Consider the following 18,638-nt stretch of genomic DNA (forward strand, 5'->3'; position numbering starts at 1 on the left):
CTCACCAACGCCAGAGAAGACAGGGAAGAAACCACCATTTACCTCTAGGCTGCTATACAGAGAGAAGACAGGGAAGAAACCACCATTTACCTCTAGGCTGCTATACAGAGAGAAGACAGGGAAGAAACCACCATTTACCTCTAGGCTGCTATACAGAGAGAAGACAGGGAAGAAACCACAATTTACCTCTAGGCTGCTATACAGAGAGAAGACAGGGAAGAAACCACCATTTACCTCTAGGCTGCTATACAGAGAGAAGACAGGGAAGAAACCACCATTTACCTCTAGGCTGCTATACAGAGAGAAGACAGGGAAGAAACCACCATTTACCTCTAGGCTGCTATACAGAGAGAAGACAGGGAAGAAACCACCATTTACCTCTAGGCTGCTATACAGAGAGAAGACAGGGAAGAAACCACCATTTACCTCTAGGCTGCTATACAGAGAGAAGACAGGGAAGAAACCACCATTTACCTCTAGGCTGCTATACAGAGAGAAGACAGGGAAGAAACCACCATTTACCTCTAGGCTGCTATACAGAGAGAAGACAGGGAAGAAACCACCATTTACCTCTAGGCTGCTATACAGAGAGAAGACAGGGAAGAAACCACCATTTACCTCTAGGCTGCTATACAGAGAGAAGACAGGGAAGAAACCACCATTTACCTCTAGGCTGCTATACAGAGAGAAGACAGGGAAGAAACCACCATTTACCTCTAGGCTGCTATACAGAGAGAAGACAGGGAAGAAACCACCATTTACCTCTAGGCTGCTATACAGAGAGAAGACAGGGAAGAAACCACCATTTACCTCTAGGCTGCTATACAGAGAGAAGCCAGGGAAGAAATACCCCATAATGATAAAGCAAAAATAGGTTTTAGATTTTTTTGCAAATGTATTAAATATTAAAAACTGAAATCTTACATTACAAGTATATTACAAGTATTCAGACCCTTGACTCAGTACTTTGTTGAAGCACCTTTGGCAGCGATTACAGCCTGGAGTCTTCTTGAGTATGACGCTACAAGCTTGGCACACCTGTATTTGGGGAGTTTCTCCCATTCTTCTCTTCAGATCCTCTCAACCTCTGTCAGGTTGAATGGGGAGCGTTGCTGCGCGACTACTTTCAGGTCTCTCCAGAGATGTTTGATCGAGTTCAAGTCTGGGCTCTGGCTGGGCCACTAAAGGACATTCAGACACTTGTCCCGAAGCCACTCCTGCGTTGTCTTGGCTGTGTGCTTCGAGTCGTTGTCCTGTTGGAACCTTTGCCCCAGTCTGAGGTCCTGAGGGCTCTGGAGCAGGTTTTCACTAAGGATATCTATGTACTTTGCTCCGTTCATCTTTCCCTCGATCCTGACTAGTCTCCCAGTCCCTGCCGCTGAAAAACATCCCCACAGCATGATGCTGCCACCACCATGCTTCACCGTAGGTATGGTGCCAGGTTTCTTCCAGACGTGACGCTTGGCATTCAGACCAAAGAGTTCAATCTTGGTTTCATCAGACCAGAGAATCTTGTTTCTCATGGTCCGAGAGTCTTTAGGTGCCTTTTGGAAAACTCCAAGCAGGCTGTCATGTGCATTTTACTGAGGAGTGGCTTCTGTCTGGCCACTCTACCATAAAGGCATGATTGGTGGAGTACTGCAGAGATGGTTGTCCTTCTGGAAGGTTCTCCCATCTACACAGATTAACTATGAGAGCTCTTTCAGAGTGACCATTGGGTTCTTGGTCACCTCCCTGACCAAGGCCCTTGTCCCCCATTTGTCTTGGTGGTTCCACACTTCTTCCATTTAAGAATGATGGAGGCCACTGGCGACCTTCAAAGCTGCAGACATTTTTTGGTACACTTCCCCAGATCTGTGCCTCGACACAATCCTGTCTCGGAGCTCTACAGACAATTCCTTCGAGCTTATGGTTTGGTTTTTGCTCTGACATCCACTGTCAACTGTGGGAGCTCATATAGACAGGTGTGTGCCTTTATATCGACAGGTGTGTGCCTTTATATCGACAGGTGTGTGCCTTTATGTAGACAGGTGTGTGCCTTTATATAGACAGGTGTGTGCCTTTATATCGACAGGTGTGTGCCTTTCCGAATCATGTTCAATCAATTGAATGTACCACATGAGGACTCCAATCAAGTTGTAGAAACATTTCAAGGATCATCAATGGAAACAGGATGCACCCAAGTCTCACAGCAAAGGGTCTGAATACTTATGTAAATAAGCTATTTCATTTATTTATTTTTTGTTGATACATTTGCAAAATTTCGCAAAATTCTATTTTAATTTTGTCGTTATGGAGTACTGTGTGTAGATTGATGAGAAACATTTTTGATCCATTTTAGAATAAGGTTGTAACGTTACAATATGAATGACAATAAAGGGGTCTGAAACCTTTCCCAATGCACTGTGTTTATTTGGTTTTTGTCATTCTATTGTTTTTAATGGGATTCTAGTGGTAATTCAAAATCATTTATTTAGAATTGATCAGTATATTTCTTCCAGAAATAGTTTTACCAGCTCTGTGTATTCTCAAATGAAAAACGTAAGGGAGTGGTGCTCCCCGTGCTCAAAGCAACAGTACATACAAACACCCTGCATAGAGAGCACTGATAACATTATCAATGGTGTTTATGATTAGCCTGGTGAAACCAACCACTGCATTCACCTTATACGCATCTAAGAATGAGAAAATAAGCAACAAATGATGTCCGTTTACATAAATGATGTTTCACAATTGGGTTCTCAAATGTACCAAAGTGATGAGGTGGGTTACCTTCTGTATTTGTACAAATGATGCGCCTGTGAAAGCTGTTGCCGCTGACAGGTGAAGCTTGCTGGCCGGATACTTGCCAACATCACTATTCCATTCATAAGAAGGCTCACAGCGAGGGCATGTCTGCATGATGCTGATAAGGGCCCCCTTGCTGGTCTTCTCTATGCTGCATGTTCAGCTGCAAAATGGACATCTCTCGAACAACTGCATCAGGCAATCTTATGATGTGGTGTTGACTGCGAGGGCCCGTGACAGGGTGATAAACTGTAATAGACAGCAAAGTGGTAAATAACATTTATTTTTTAAAGAAAAGGACAAAGCTTTTAGATAATGTAATTCACAAATAAAATGGCTCAACTAGTTGTATCTGCTTGGCTGGGGAATTAGCCTACTCGTTTATCAAGCCGGGTATTTTAGACATAACACACATTACCCCTCGTTGTTGTTGATGAAGCCGTCTGTGTCATCAGGGCAGTACCTCGGGTCACTATCAGAGGCCGTGTCCTTTTCATAAACTTAGAGGGAGACTGGCAACAACAGAGGAGGTGTCGCAAGGGTACTTGTCGCATGACACACTTATCCTGAGGTCTTGCCTGAAGAACTGTGAAAATAGCAAGTGAACAGTGAATACAATTATTGAGGGAGGTCGCTATAGCCATTGCAATCACATTGCTGGACCTTTGCTCTTTCTGGTAGGTTCCGGCATCCATTCCTGACCAGGGGATCAGTCTGGCACCCAACTGTGGACTTTGTCTAACAGAAGAACAGGGTCAACGATTGTCATCATACCTCAATTATAAAAATAGCTTGAGAAATATCGTAATTTTGTTTTAAAGCTAATTCTATGCTTTACAGACTGACTGGCCAGACTGACTGGCCAGACTGACTGGTTCCAGATTAGATTCAGTCCAGTGACGCCGTTACACAGTGTATCCTAACTCTGGTTATTTGGTATTTTATTAGGATCCCCATTAGCTGTTGCAAAAGCAGCAGCTACTCTTCCTGGGGTCCACACAAAATATGAAACATGACATAATACAGAACATGAATAGACACAAACAGCTTAAGGACAGAACTACATACATTGTTTTTAAAGGCACACATACCTACATATCAATACATACACACAAACTATCTAGGTCAAATAGGGGAGAGGCGTTGTGCCGTGAGGTGTTGCTTTATCTGTTTTTTGAAACCAGGTTTGCTGTTTATTTGAGCAATATGAGATGGAATTGAGTTCCATGCAATAATGGCTCTATATTATACTGTATGCTTTCTTGAATTTGTTCTGGATTTGAGGACTGTGAAAAAGACCCCTGGTGGCATGTCTGGTGAGGTAAGTGTGTGTGTCAGAGCTGTGTGTATGTTGACTATGCAAACAATTAGGGATGCAGTCAGTGTCTACTCAACTCTTTACCAAGAGAGACTGGCATGCATAGCATTTACATCAGCCCTCTGATTACAATGAAGAGCAAGACGTGCTGCTCTGTCCTGGGACTGCTGCAGCTTAACTACAGCACACATTATTGTCGTAGCCCCGGACAAAAACACCTGATTCCACTTGTCAAGGGCTTGGTGATTAGGTGACAAGTAGAATCAGGTGTGCTTGTCCGGAGCCACAACAATAATATGTATGTTGTGGATACTGAAGGCCTGGAGAAAGCAAACGCTGCATTACGCAACCAACTGTGGCATGTTTAGCTAAGGATCTGAGTTGGTTTGAGTTTGTTGCTGCTGGTTAGTACACTGTTGTAGTCAGACACGAGTTAGCTAGTACCACCATAGCTGCATTCAATATTTATTTGTTCCCTAGACATGGGTTGCACCTCGGAGGCTAATGTGACTGTTTCGTCTAAATTATACTAACTAAGAGTCGCATGGAAATACGATGACATTGATACAGTAGGTAAGTAATTAGTAGAAAAACAACTTTGCCATATTATGATGCCGTCAAATTTACTTCAGAGAGATGGCAATGTTGTCATTGCTGTTACTAGCAAAGTTAGTCAAAAACAACTACAGATGTTTATTTATTTATTTATTTTTATTTTATTTTACCTTTAGGCAACCAGGTAGGCAAGTTGAGAACAAGTTCTCATTTACAATTGCGACCTGGCCAAGATAAAGCAAAGCAGTTCGACAGATACAACAACACAGAGTTACACATGGAGTAAAACAAACATACAGTCAATAATAAAGTATAAACAAGTCTATATACAATGTGAGCAAATGAGGTGAGAAGGGAGGTAAAGGCAAAAAAGGCCTTGGTGGCAAGGTAAATACAATATAGCAAGTAAAACACTGGAATGGTAGTTTTGCAATGGAAGAATGTGCAAAGTAGAAATAAAAATAATGGGGTGCAAAGGAGCAAAATAAATAAATAAATAAAATACAGTTGGGAAAGAGGTAGTTGATAGGGCTAAATTATAGGTGGGCTATGTACAGGTGCAGTAATCTGTGAGCTGCTCTGACAGTTGGTGCTTAAAGCTAGTGAGGGAGATAAGTGTTTCCAGTTTCAGAGATTTTTGTAGTTCGTTCCAGTCATTGGCAGCAGAGAACTGGAAAGAGAGGCGGCCAAAGAAAGAATTGGTTTTGGGGGTGACTAGAGAGATATACCTGCTGGAGCGTGTGCTACAGGTGGGAGATGCTATGGTGACCAGCGAGCTGAGATAAGGGGGGACTTTACCTAGCAGGGTCTTGTAGATGACATGGAGCCAGTGGGTTTGGCGACGAGTATGAAGCGAGGGCCAGCCAACGAGAGCGTACAGGTCGCAATGGTGGGTAGTATATGGGGCTTTGGTGACAAAACGGATTGCACTGTGATAGACTGCATCCAATTTGTTGAGTAGGGTATTGGAGGCTATTTTGTAAATTACATCGCCAAAGTCGAGGATTGGTAGGATGGTCAGTTTTACAAGGGTATGTTTGGCAGCATGAGTGAAGGATGCTTTGTTGCGAAATAGGAAGCCAATTCTAGATTTAACTTTGGATTGGAGATGTTTGATATGGGTCTGGAAGGAGAGTTTACAGTCTAACCAGACACCTAAGTATTTGTAGTTGTCCACGTATTCTAAGTCAGAGCCGTCCAGAGTAGTGATGTTGGACAGGCGGGTAGGTGCAGGTAGCGATCGGTTGAAGAGCATGCATTTAGTTTTACTTGTATTTAAGAGCAATTGGAGGCCACGGAAGGAGAGTTGTATGGCATTGAAGCTTGCCTGGAGGGTTGTTAACACAGTGTCCAAAGAAGGGCCGGAAGTATACAGAATGGTGTCGTCTGCATAGAGGTGGATCAGAGACTCACCAGCAGCAAGAGCGACCTCATTGATGTATACAGAGAAGAGAGTCGGTCCAAGAATTGAACCCTGTGGCACCCCCATAGAGACTGCCAGAGGTCCGGACAACAGACCCTCCGATTTGACACACTGAACTCTATCAGAGAAGTAGTTGGTGAACCAGGCGAGGCAATCATTTGAGTTAATGTTAATGTTAGGGGGCAGGTAGCCTAGTGGTTAGAGGCAGGTAGCCTAGTGGTTAGAGGCAGGTAGCCTAGTGGTTAGAGGCAGGTAGCCTAGTGGTTAGAGGCAGGTAGCCTAGTGGTTAGAGGCAGGTAGCCTAGTGGTTAGAGGCAGGTAGCCTAGTGGTTAGAGGCAGGTAGTCTAGTGGTTAGAGGCAGGTAGCCTAGTGGTTAGAGGCATGAGTCAATATGTGTCAAAAAGTCAAAAAGATGGGAAAGGGCAGTGTGTAGTGTGATTGAGATTGCATCATCTGTGGATCTGTTGGTGCGGTATGTGAATTGGAGTGGGTCTAGGGTTTCCGGGATGATGGTGTTGATGTGAGCCATGGACCAGCCTTTCAAAGAACTTCATGGCTAGCGACGTGAGTGGCGCTAGTCATTTAGGCAGGCTACTTTTGCTTTCTTGGGCACAAGGACTATTGTGGTCTGTTTGAAACAGACTCGGTCAGGGAGAGGCTGAAAATGTCAGTGACGACACTTGCCAGTTGGTCAGCGCATGCTCGGAGTACACGTCCTGGTAATCCGTCTGGCCCCGCGGCCTTGTGAATGTTGACCTGTTTAAAGGTCTTGCTCATATTTGATATATTATTCCACAAGATAGGTTCCTTTGGCAGGGCATTCAAACCAGTTGGTCAATCCATATAGCTAGAGCTTTTCAGTCTCAAACAGCCGTGACCTTTGAACTTGTTGTGGAAGACGAAACAACGGAGCCTCATTCAATGAAGGGAAGCAAAGTGGGCGGAGGGACGATTTGTTGACAATTCTCACTCAGTTTTAAACGAGACTAACTTTATGACTAAAATGATCCTTTTCACATTTAGTAGTTCATTTTGACACTAATAAATGTTTTTGACTCATCGATGCCACAGACCGTTTTTAAAGGGATTACTTATTAGGGCCAGTCGCTCTTTAAGAGGACAGAAATCTGTGAGTGAGAGAGAGAGAGAATAATGTCTAACCACCAGATGTGTCTATTTACAGAGCCATTAGAGAGCACAGTACTCTCACCTTGCCTGGCTTAACAGACTGCAGACTACTTTACTGAAGAAGAATGAGAGAAAAGGGGGAAAATTAGTTTACAAATAATTTACTGTCACTTTACTACCCCTCTCAGGACAGTGGACATGACGCTTGGCAAAAAAGGGCAATTTGATCGTATTTATTCGGTTTTCTAAGTGATATTTCCCGAAGCAGAAAAAGTGAGAGTGCTACTTTAGTAAAAGAAGCGTCTATCAAATTGGTGGCAGGGACAGGAGTACGGTTTCATTTCCCATCCATTTATCCATCTAATTGTCTCAGGGAGCCACTGACGTCCATTAATTGCAGGTAAAATTACTGATGTGGTGATTTTTCAGTTTGATACTCTATATATACAAAAGTATGTGGACACCCCTTCAAATTAGTGTATTCGGCTATTTCAGCCACACCCATTGCTGACAGCCATGCAATCTCCATAGACAAACATTGACAGTAGAATGGCCTCACTGAAGAGCTCCGTGACTTTCAACGTGTCACCGTCATAGGATGCCACCTTTCCAACAAGTCAGTTCGTCAAATTTCTGCCCTGCTAGAGCTGCCCCGGTCAACTGTATGTGTTGTTATTGTGAAGTGGAAACGTCTAGGAGCAACAACGGCTCAGCCGCGAAATGGTAGGCCACACAAGCTCACAGAATGGGACTGGTTGAAGTGCATAAAAATGTCCTGTCCTCGGTTGCAACACTAACTACTGAAATACGAACTGCCTTTGGAAGCAATGTCACAACAATAACTTAGTCGGGAGCTTCATGAAATGGGTTTCCGCACAAAAACCTAAGATCGCAATGCCAAACGTCGTCTGGAGAGGTGTAACGCCTGCGCCATTGGACTCTGGAGCAGTGGAAATGCATTCTCTGGAGTGATGAATCACACTTCACCATCTGGAAATCCGACGGACGAATCTGGGTTTGGCGGATGCCAGGAGAATGACTACCTGCCCCACAATGCCTAGTGTCAACTGTAAAGTTTGGTGGAGTAATAATAGTTTGGGATAGGCCCCTTACTTTCAGTGAAGGGAATTCAACGCTACAGCATACAATGACATTCTAAATTATTCTGTACTTCCAACTTTGTGGCAACAGTTTGGGGAAGGCCATTTCCCATTTCAGCATGACAATGCCCATGTGCACAAAGCGAGGTCCACACAGAAATGGTTTGTTGAGATCGGTGTGGAAGAACTGGCCTGCACATAGCCCTGACCTCAACCCCATTGAACACCTTTGGAATGAATTGGAACGCCGACTGCAAGCCAGGCCTAAACGCCCAACATCAGTGCCTGACCTCACTAAAGCTCTTGTGGCTGAATGGAATCAAGTCCCCGCAGCAATGTTCCAACATCTAGTGGAAAGCCTTCCCAGAAGAGTGGAGACTGTTATAGCAGCAAAGTGGGGGACCAACTCTATATTAATGACCATGATTTTGGAATGAGATGTTTGACGAGCAGTTGTCCACATACTTTTGGTCATTTAGTGTATGTCTGATACTGTAAAATATAATTTATATGAACATAAAAAGCACTACTGTGTGAAATTCCTGACGATACCTTGTTTTAAAGCATTGTTGATCATTTTGGTTAAAGGGGGCAGCATTTTCACTTTTGGATGAATAGCGTGCCCAGTGTGAACTGCCTCCTACTCAGTTCCAGATGCTAATATATGCATATTATTATTAGTATCGGATAGAAAACACTCTGAAGTTTCTAAAACTGTTTGAATGATGTCTGTGAGTATAACAGAACATATGGCAGGCAAAAACCTGAGAAAAAATCCAACCAGGAAGTGGGAAATCAGAGGTTTGTAGTTTTTGAACTCACCCCTATCGAATACACAGTGGGATATGGGTCGTTTTGCACTTCCTAAGACTTCCACTAGATGTCAACCGTCTTTAGAACGTTGTTTCAGGCTTCTCGTGTGAAGAGGAGACGGATGGGAGCTGTTTGACTAAGGGGTCTGCTAGCAGCCTCGTTCTCAGTCAAGCGCTTTCACATGAGAGGTATCTCTCGTTCCATTGCTTTTCTACAAACAATGGAATTCTCCAGTTGGAAAATGATTGAACATTTATGATAAAAACATCCTAAAGATTGATTCTATACTTAGTTTGACAAGTTTCTTCGACCTGTAATATAACTTTCTGAACGTTTCGTCCGACTGGACCTGAATGCGATTTTGGATGTGTTTACCAAACGCACTAACAAAAGAAGCTATTGAACATTATCGAACAAAACAAGCATTTATTGTGGAACTGCGATTCCTGGGAGTGCATTCTGATGAAGATCATCAAAGATAAGTGAATATTTCAAAATGCTATTTATGAATAATGTTGACTACCCAACATGGCGGATATTTCTCTGGCTGGTTGGGCTCTGAGCGCCATTCTCAGATTATGCTTTTTCCGTAAAGTTTTTTTGAAATCTGACACAGCGGTTGCATTAAGGAGAAGTTTATCTAAAGTTCCAAATATAACACTTGAATTTTCATCAACATTTATAATGAGTATTTCTGTGAATTCATGTGGGTCTCTGCAATATCACTGCATGTTTTGAACATACTGAACATAACACCCCAATGTAAAATTGGCAATGTAAAATAAGATTTTTGGTTATAAATATGAACTTTACCAAAGAAAACATACATGTATATTGTGTAACATGAAGTCCTATGAGTGTCATCTGATGAAGATCATCAAAGGTTTGTGATTCATTTTATCTCTATTTGTGCTTTTTGTGACTCCTCTTTTTGTCTGGAAAAATGGATAGGTTTTTCTGTGAGTTGGTGGTGACCTAACATAATCGTTTGTGGAGCTTTCGCTGTAAAGCATTTTTGAAATCAGACACTGTGGCTGGATTAACGAGAATTTTATCTTTAAAATGGTGCCGAATACGTGTATGTTTGAGAAATATGATTTCTGTTGATAAATAAGTGCTCTTCATTTTTACCTGTCTAGTACTGGGGTTCCGCTAGCTGAACCCCTCGCCAACAGCAATTTCCAGTACTAGACAGTACTAGACAGGTTAAAATGAAGAGCACTTATTTATCTTTTGCCAGAGATCTACAGATCATAACCTTATCCTACACTCATACATACAATTAACAAGAATAAAAGTCAAGCATAAACATACAAAACACCAGAAATATACATAAAAAAAACCTTTATTATTATGATAATGTAGGATTAACAACAACATGCGTTTAACCACAATAAAAAATAAAAAGATATTGCACTGGTTTTACTGTAGCAATCTCTCTTCACCCTTTTCAGACAGACCTCCTCTCCTTCACACTTCAGACACACAGGATCTCTCTTCACCCTTTTCAGACAGACCTCCTCTCCTTCACACACACGCTGTACACACACACACACACAGGATCTCTCTCACACAGTCTTTAAAATACTGCCTAAACACTGGGGAGTCCATAATATGAAGTCAACAGTCTCCTCTTCCCTCAGTTCAGTGGCATTGGTCTCTGCACACAGACAGCCCTACCATCGCTATGGGCTTTAACACACAACGCATACTGTGGCTACAATAAAAACACATACTGTATGGATCTGTCTGTAGAGATGTAGTGAGGCTAAAGTCCAGGGTGGAGGTTACCCACAGGGTTAACAAAGAGAGAGAGAGAGAGGGACAGCCCCTACAGTGGGGAGCTACCGTGGCTTTGGGCTCTGGTGGGCCTAACTGAACATTGGAGGTGATGGGCCCAGACTAGGGGGTAGGTAGTGTTTTGTTTGGCTGAAATTGCTTTGTTTGTGGTGTGTGTGTGTGTGTGTGTGTGTGTGTGTGTGTGTGTGTGTGTGTGTGTGTGTGTGTGTGTGTTGGGAGCAGCCAACAGCCCAGGGCTAAAGATGAATTACTCCACCAGGGAAACTAACACTTGACTTCACTCTCTGACAGATGGCTGGATCAGCAACATTACAGACGATGTTTGTGTGATACAACAGTGAATGTCAGGGATGGTCAGGCGCCTGGCGGTGAAGGATGGCACTCGGATTGGGTCAGAGAGAGTAGCAGCTGTCCAAGCAGCAATAACAACAGGGCCACCAGTATAGTCCAGATGAGATGACATACAACACAATACACACTGTAGAAACTATTCTTATAGGGATGACCCATATCAAATCAGAACTTCAGATCAGTTTTGGGACTATAGTCATTCGATGTGCAGGGGCCAAGTGAACAACATTAATTTACTATCAAATGGGGAATGCCACAGAGACTTGTCTTCAAATCATGACTCTAGCTGATATAAAATAACCCTCAACACACAGAAACAAATGAAGGATGACAATTTGAGTCACCTGACATATTCGGCCAACGAGGAGATGCTCTCTCAGTCTGGGGTTGATTGATTGGCTACAGCAGAGTTGTTAAATCCCAACGCTAAGCTTGGCCGATCTGTCCCAGTGACAAATGACAGCTTTTCTCTGGGAGGACTTAGGGCCTACACCTCACATTACCTACCCTCTATCCTTCTGCACTAGAGGATACCACTATTCACACCGCAGGTCCCCCCCGTTTCCTATATAGTGCACTACTTTTGACCATGGCCGAACCTCTAAACATTATATGCACAATGTTCCTCCTCATGAACATTGTCTGTGGTCCGTCAGTGGTTAGGTTACATGAATAATAGGTAGAGGCCATAACAAACCAGTCACACTGATATGATCCAGGGTAACTTTACAGTGTGGAAAGCTGTTGACATGAATAATTATCACTGCCTGTTACAGAGGTTGATGTCTAGTAGCATTGAGGAAGATTGAACAACATTGAAACACATTACAGAAATCGCTAGCCACGGACGGTCTGTCTGTCTGTCTGTCTGTCTGTCTGTCTGTCTGTCTGTCGTTAGGTATTGACAACACAGATCTCTTTAGTATCTATAGACACCAGTCCTGTCTCACCCTCAGTCAGTCATCCCATTGAGCTGCTCTTTGCGACATCTCCAACAGCAACAAAACTTTGCAGGACACCCCGAGGGAAATTTGAACTCTCACACAGAAACAAAGTGATGTATGCTGCAGGTAGCCACAGTTTTACAACACGGCAACATCCCCTTACTTTGCAAACTAAGACACACAAATGAACGCCCACACACACACGCAGGAACACACACGCAGGAACACACACACAGGAACACACACACGCAGGAACACACACACGCAGGAACACACACACGCAGGAACACACACACGCAGGAACACACACACGCAGGGACACACACACAGGAATACACACAAGTATGAACGCCCACACCCACGAACACCCACAAACCCCCACACGTAGCAGTGGGACTGGAGGATCATAGTGGTGTTCGGTCAGTTCAGACTTCTGATTGGTCAACATCGTTGTGACTGACCTAAAAGCCAGGGATCTGATTGGTCAACATCGTTGTGACTGACCTAAAAGCCAGGGATCTGATTGGTCAACATCGTTGTGACTGACCTAAAAGCCAGGGATCTGATTGCCCTTCCTTTTATTTAGTTGTCTTTTCATTTGACAGACAGCGATAAAAGGGTTGTGCAAAGCCCGCCCCCCTGCTGACCCATCCCCGACCCTACAGGCCAACTGAGATATCAGTCAGGGACAGACAGCACTAATAGGGGTAACTAACTACGAGACGTCTACACTAACTAAAACACACTCCCAAGTCCCAACACGGTAGAGTAAAAAAGACACTGCAAACCTTTAAATATTAATATATATATATATATGTATGAATATTTCAAGGTCTGCTATATATATATATATATATACACACAAACACACACACATCTGACAGCCACTTGACAACACACACAGTCTTGAACGCATATACAAAGTAAAGTCTGTTAGCTTTACAGGATAAGAGGCAAAACACAGAGCGAACACAGCAAGTTGAACAAACCTTAAGTGTCTGATAAAAACAGAGCGAGCAGGGGCTAGAAATAAAGACAACGGTGAGACCACTGGTTGTCAGAATATACATGAAGGCCAGTGTGTCTACTGTTGTACTGCTACACTACGTAGAGCTTGGACACATCTCCCCGAAAAATCTGATCTGGACTTTTTCAAATTTATGGCCATTCACAATATATACCTCAATTTATTTATTTATTTTTTACTCTAAGCTTTTTTTTTGTACAATTAAAGGTAAAATAAACTGCATTTCAAACAGTCAGCTATAATCGAATGAATTCAGGACTTGTGAAATTATACCTAGGCTAAATAAAAGCCTTCCACAACCATAAGACCCATTAATAATTGTATACTTTTTTTTAATCAAAATAGTTTAAGCTGATTTTTTTTCTGGCTTTCAAGTCTATGAAAATGCCCTTTTCTGTTCCAAATGTAACCAGAACCATGTATAATGTACATTCACTAATAATGACCAACTTCTTGTAGTAGGCAATATAGAACATTAACACAGGTCTCATATAAGCAATCTCTCAAGCAATGTTCATTATACTCTGGTTTTAGTAGCGTCTGCTCTATGCGTAATTTGAGAAGTTGAGACATAAAGAGGGTTAACTTCTCTACAACAGTAAATTAATGTCTCAATGTGTTTCAGTGTCCATATGACCCATTCTGTTAGACCAAACCTCAAATGCGAGTTGAAACTGCTTGTCAGAGAGGACGTGATCTTTAGTCTTTGTTGTTGTGAGTGACAGGGGGAGGGGCTTGGTGTCTGTGTGCAAGTGGGAAGGTGCACATTACACATAGCATGGGAGGGGGGGGGGGGGGGGGGGGGGGGGGGATACGAGACCAAAAAGACAAACGCTCATAAAAACAAAAAATATTAAAACCTCAATTCCTGCGATACAGGCATTTGAAACATCGCGCTAAAACATACATTCAAATTAATCAACTGAATCCGACATATTGCCCAGCCCTATGCTAACTAGCCTGTATACAAACTCGTGAGCAGTCTTCCTGCCTCAGAGTTTGAGAGGAGTCTGGGTAATTGAGTTTCAGGGGCAGCAGGAACAATCCGCTGCCCGGTACTCAAACCCAAATATCTAAATAGATCTACCTCATCTTAACTACTTGACTCTCGTCATCTCAACACTGTTTGTCTGTGTAGTTGACCAAACCAGGCTAGGACCAGATTGATCAGGTGTCCCCAGGTTGTCTGTGTAGTTGACCAAACCAGGCTAGGACCAGATTGATCAGGTGTCCCCAGGTTGTCTGTGTAGTTGACCAAACCAGGCTAGGACCAGATTGATCAGGTGTCCCCAGGTTGTCTGTGTAGTTGACCAAACCAGGCTAGGACCAGATTGATCAGGTGTCCCCAGGTTGTCTGTGACTAGATCACTGTCCCTCCTTTCCTCCTCATCTCACCTATAGTCCATCTCAATGTAAAGATGTTCAATGAACTGCCCACTATTCTGTTATCATTAGAAAGTCCCCTGACAGAGATCTAGATCTGGTGAGGCTATCATGCAGCTACAAGGTGAACGGCTAGGCTAGTATCCTAGCTACCACAACACGTACATCCTCACACAGCTCTATACACTGCCGTAGATACACGGACAGGCCCAGGTAGAGCCATGGAAGGGTTAGCTTCTATACGCTAGCTACACTGACAGGTCCAGGTAGAGCCATGGAAGGGTTAGCTTCTATACGCTAGCTACACTGACAGGTCCAGGTAGAGCCATGGAAGGGTTAGCTTCTATACGCTAGCTACACTGACAAGCACACAAATAGCCGTTGGAGCGGATAGGGAAAGAGATTGCCATGGAACGCTCTGTGATACAATACAAACACTGCTTGAATAGCCATTCTGACAGCCACGACATGAATAAAGTGTTATATTCTCTAGCTAGTCTGCACTATACTCTAAACAGAGTGCAGCGTTAGACCTCGAGGGAATAATAACACACATGGCCACATGGCGATACAGATTGTTTCATTAACAGACGGTAATGTATTTATACCGATTGCTAAGCATACGCTACTTTTATTGCTGAGTTACACCCTGTTCAGTCACGGATGGCTGGAGACATGCAGGAGGGTTGCAGTGGTGGCTGTGTTGTTTACAAGGCACAACCTGATCTATTGGCTTGATACTAGTCACACGTCAGACGCCTGGAACTTCCAAGGTGAAAGCTAACGAGGCAGTATACTAAGAAAATACCATTAGAGATGTTTGTTTGTGTGTGTTTGTTAATCCTTTCTCCTCAGTGCGTGTGGATCAGTGAACTCACACTGTTTATTTCTAGCCCCCATGTTTCTTTGCAGAGAGAGAAACAAACGCAGACCGACTTCACAGGAACATGAATCAACGTGAAAAAACGGAACAACAAGAGATCTACAGCCAATCTGGATGTCTCTGGAATACAGAAACACATAGTAAGGGCCCAAACTATCACCTCTCTCCCTCTCTCTCTCTCCCTCCATCAGATGGCTATGCTCTCAGATAATGATTAGTGAGTTGCAAAACGTTTAGAATGTTGTTTTCTTCCAAACATGCAGTTGTCTGTGGATAAAGATTCAGATCTCCATCAAGCAGTCTCTATTCTCACGGGTGTCTTATCTGCTACGTCTTCTTGCTGCTGGTTTTGTCCTGCGGGGTGGAGACTGCGGAGGCTGGGCTGGGTCTCTGTGAGGCCAGGGGGTCTGGTCTATTGCGCTGCTCTGAGGCTGCAGTAGGTGTCTGGTTGGGTGTGGTGGTGGGCACCTTCCTTGGTGCAGTCTCCACCACCGGCCTCTCCATGGTGTCCTGGGTGCCCTGGGCCAGGGTACAGTCTTTAGGAGGGGAGAGCCTCCTCTGTGGAGGGGGAGGGGGGGCTGGTTCAGTTTTGGAGGAGGGCAGCCTGGGAGGAGACTGGGAGGACAGGCGGGGTGGTGGCTGAGGGGCAGGGTGTCTGAAGGTGGAGGGGGAGAGGGGAGTGGTGGTGGCGGCGAGGGGGGAGTCAGGTGTGGCCTTGGGGTGAGGGGGGTTGGAGTGTCTCTGATTCTGGTCCTTGGCTCTCTCAAAGGCCTCCTTGGCCCCGGGGATGGTTAGTTTGACGGGCCCCAGGACGCTATGAGCTACATTGGCTAGATGTGACACCACCTTGTCCACCCCACTATCTGACCTTGACACTGAGGCTGGAGAGGCTGGGGGGCTGGGGGTGGCGTAGGCTGCCGCAGCGGCAGCAGCAGCGGCATGTCTTCGGTTTTCAGCCTCCTTCTTCTCCTTGGTGATGCCTGGGGAGGAGATGGGTGTGGGGACTAGGTCTCTGCCGTCTATGGACCCAGTGGGGCTGGATCTGGGGGCCTCCAGGCCAGAGTCTCTCTCCTCGCTCCATAAACTACTGCTCTTCCCCCTGGGCTCAAGCAACTTGGGGCTCCTCCAGTCCTGATGTGGAGATGAAGCAGCAGGCTTCAGGAAGGTGTCCTTGCTGACGGAGATGAAAGCACTGCCGAGGGTGGCGAAGGTGCTGGACAGGGGGCTCTGGGTGAACTTGCTGCTGGGGTCTGGAGCCTTCCCATCTCTCCGCCTACAGTCATCCGAGGAGGCTGAGCCACCGTCTTTCCCTCCCAGCGAAGGACCACTCTGAGTGGGCTTGTGTTCGTGGAGTGTGGAGGGTATGGTGGCTCTGCTTGGCAGCAGGGTGGAGGAGGGGGACAGACAGAGGGAGGGGAGGGTGCCCCCGGGTCCTGTACGGGGGGCGATGGGCATGACGGAGGTGGGGCGGAGCAGTGGGGGGGTAAAGGTGCAGGTGTTCCTGCCCCTCCCGTCCTGACTGTCCTCTGAACCCTCGTCTGTCTCGTCCTCTGATGAGTCCACCTCGTGGATAGCATCCTGCTTCTGTAGTGACTCCCTCCTCTCAGCCCGGTCCTGTCTGATGGCTGACAGCTTGTCCTTCAGTTTGCTCTTCCCGGGAGCCAACCCCAGGGACCCGGCAGTCGACGCTCCGTCCCCCTCCTGACGTCCTAGCTTCCTGCTGGAGGAGGGTTTTTGCAGGCTGCCCTTCTCCACGGGCCCCCCACGGCCCCCTATCCCAGGCCCCACCCCCAGCAGTAGGCTCTCTCTCTCCCCAGCTGATTCCTGGAGACTCTGCAGACTGGGGTCTCTCTGAAGCATCTCCTTCTTAAACTCAGCGTGGGAGATGTCCAGGCTGTGTTTACGCCCTGTCACAGTTACAGGCAGCTTCTTGTCGCCTCCGGCGCCTGATGGAGAGGGGGAGGACGATGAGGAGGAGAGGGAGGAGGCTAGCTTCTCAGCAGACTGGACTCGCTTGAGCAGTGGGGAGCGGGGGTGTTCAGCGCTCTTGGGCCTGGAGATCTGCCTGACCAGAGGGGGGGAAGAGTGGAGCTTGACGGGAAAGATCTGACCCATAGAGGTGGAGCCTAGTCCGTGGCTGGACAGGGGGGAGGGAGAGCGCTGGGGGGAGGTGCTCTGTGGGGTTGGGGAAGGGGTGCGGGCCAGGGGGGATAGAGGGATGTTGCCGGCTGACTTGCGGCGAGGGGAGCGATACTGGCGCTGGAGCTTGGGGGCCAGGCCGTGGAGGGAGCTGGGCCTGATGTGACCGGAGCTGGCTGGGGAGTTAGGAACACTGGAGCTGGGAGAGCTGCTCTGAGACGAGTTACCCCCTACTGAGAAAACACATACAGAAACACACAGACATTCATGAAATGTTATGCACACATAATCATCACCTTTTATGACCTTTTCCAACATTAGGCCACGTCCTACAGTCCATTAGGTGAGCCGTGTGTGTGTAGGACTTACCAGAGTGTGTAGAGTCAGGTGTGGACCGGTAACCCTGTGTAGGTGATCTAGGGGACAGGTTGTGAGTGGGGGACCCAGGTCCACTCTCTCCAGAGGACAGAGAGCGGGTCAGAGAGGAAAGGCTACGGCTGGTGTGGAGAAGAGACGCCTGCTTAGTGATCTTCCTGAACAGAGAGTTCCTCTTCTTACTACTGCTGGAAACACACACACACACACACACACACACACACACACACATACACACATACACACACACACATACACATACACACACACACACACACACACACACACACACACACACACACACACACAGTATAAATAGTTGAAAAGACAAACATCCCTCCATTTATCAGCCATTATATTCTATGTAACATGACTTCTGAGAGGAACGGTAAGTGTGTAAGATTGATCAGATAAGAGACCTTTCCTGGCTGCTGTCTTTGGTCTTGGTCTTCTTGTTGCGCCGCGCCATCTTAGATTTGGAGCCGGTCTTGCGGGCGGGGCCCAGCTTGATGGAGGTGTTCTCAAAGGACGTGGCAGAGATGGACACCTTACCGCCGCTCTGAGGGTAACACACCACACACATAAGACAGGAGCTAGTGTATGTGTGTGTG

General features: G+C 45.6%; 1 protein-coding gene across 12 annotated transcripts in view; it reads right to left on the reverse strand.

The window, feature by feature from the left end:
* Window positions 1-10,452: 10,452 nt before the first annotated feature.
* mast2 (microtubule associated serine/threonine kinase 2) overlaps window positions 10,453-18,638 on the reverse strand; it is a 314,266-nt gene continuing 306,080 nt past the window's right edge. For 8 of the 12 annotated variants that reach the window (XM_036978703.1, XM_036978700.1, XM_036978697.1 and 5 more), the window contains 3 exons: window positions 18,447-18,586; window positions 18,022-18,215; window positions 10,453-17,885 (listed from right to left, as the gene is read on the reverse strand). In XM_036978703.1, the coding sequence (XP_036834598.1) occupies window positions 15,841-17,885; window positions 18,022-18,215; window positions 18,447-18,586 (2,379 nt within the window). In that variant the 3' untranslated portion in view covers window positions 10,453-15,840. The remainder of the gene's footprint in view (window positions 17,886-18,021; window positions 18,216-18,446; window positions 18,587-18,638) is intronic. The other 4 variants (XM_036978708.1, XM_036978699.1, XR_005051887.1 and 1 more) reach the window with 3 other exon arrangements.

This window comes from Oncorhynchus mykiss, chromosome 5 (genome assembly GCF_013265735.2).
Source record: "Oncorhynchus mykiss isolate Arlee chromosome 5, USDA_OmykA_1.1, whole genome shotgun sequence".
Taxonomy (NCBI): Eukaryota; Metazoa; Chordata; class Actinopteri; order Salmoniformes; family Salmonidae; genus Oncorhynchus; species Oncorhynchus mykiss.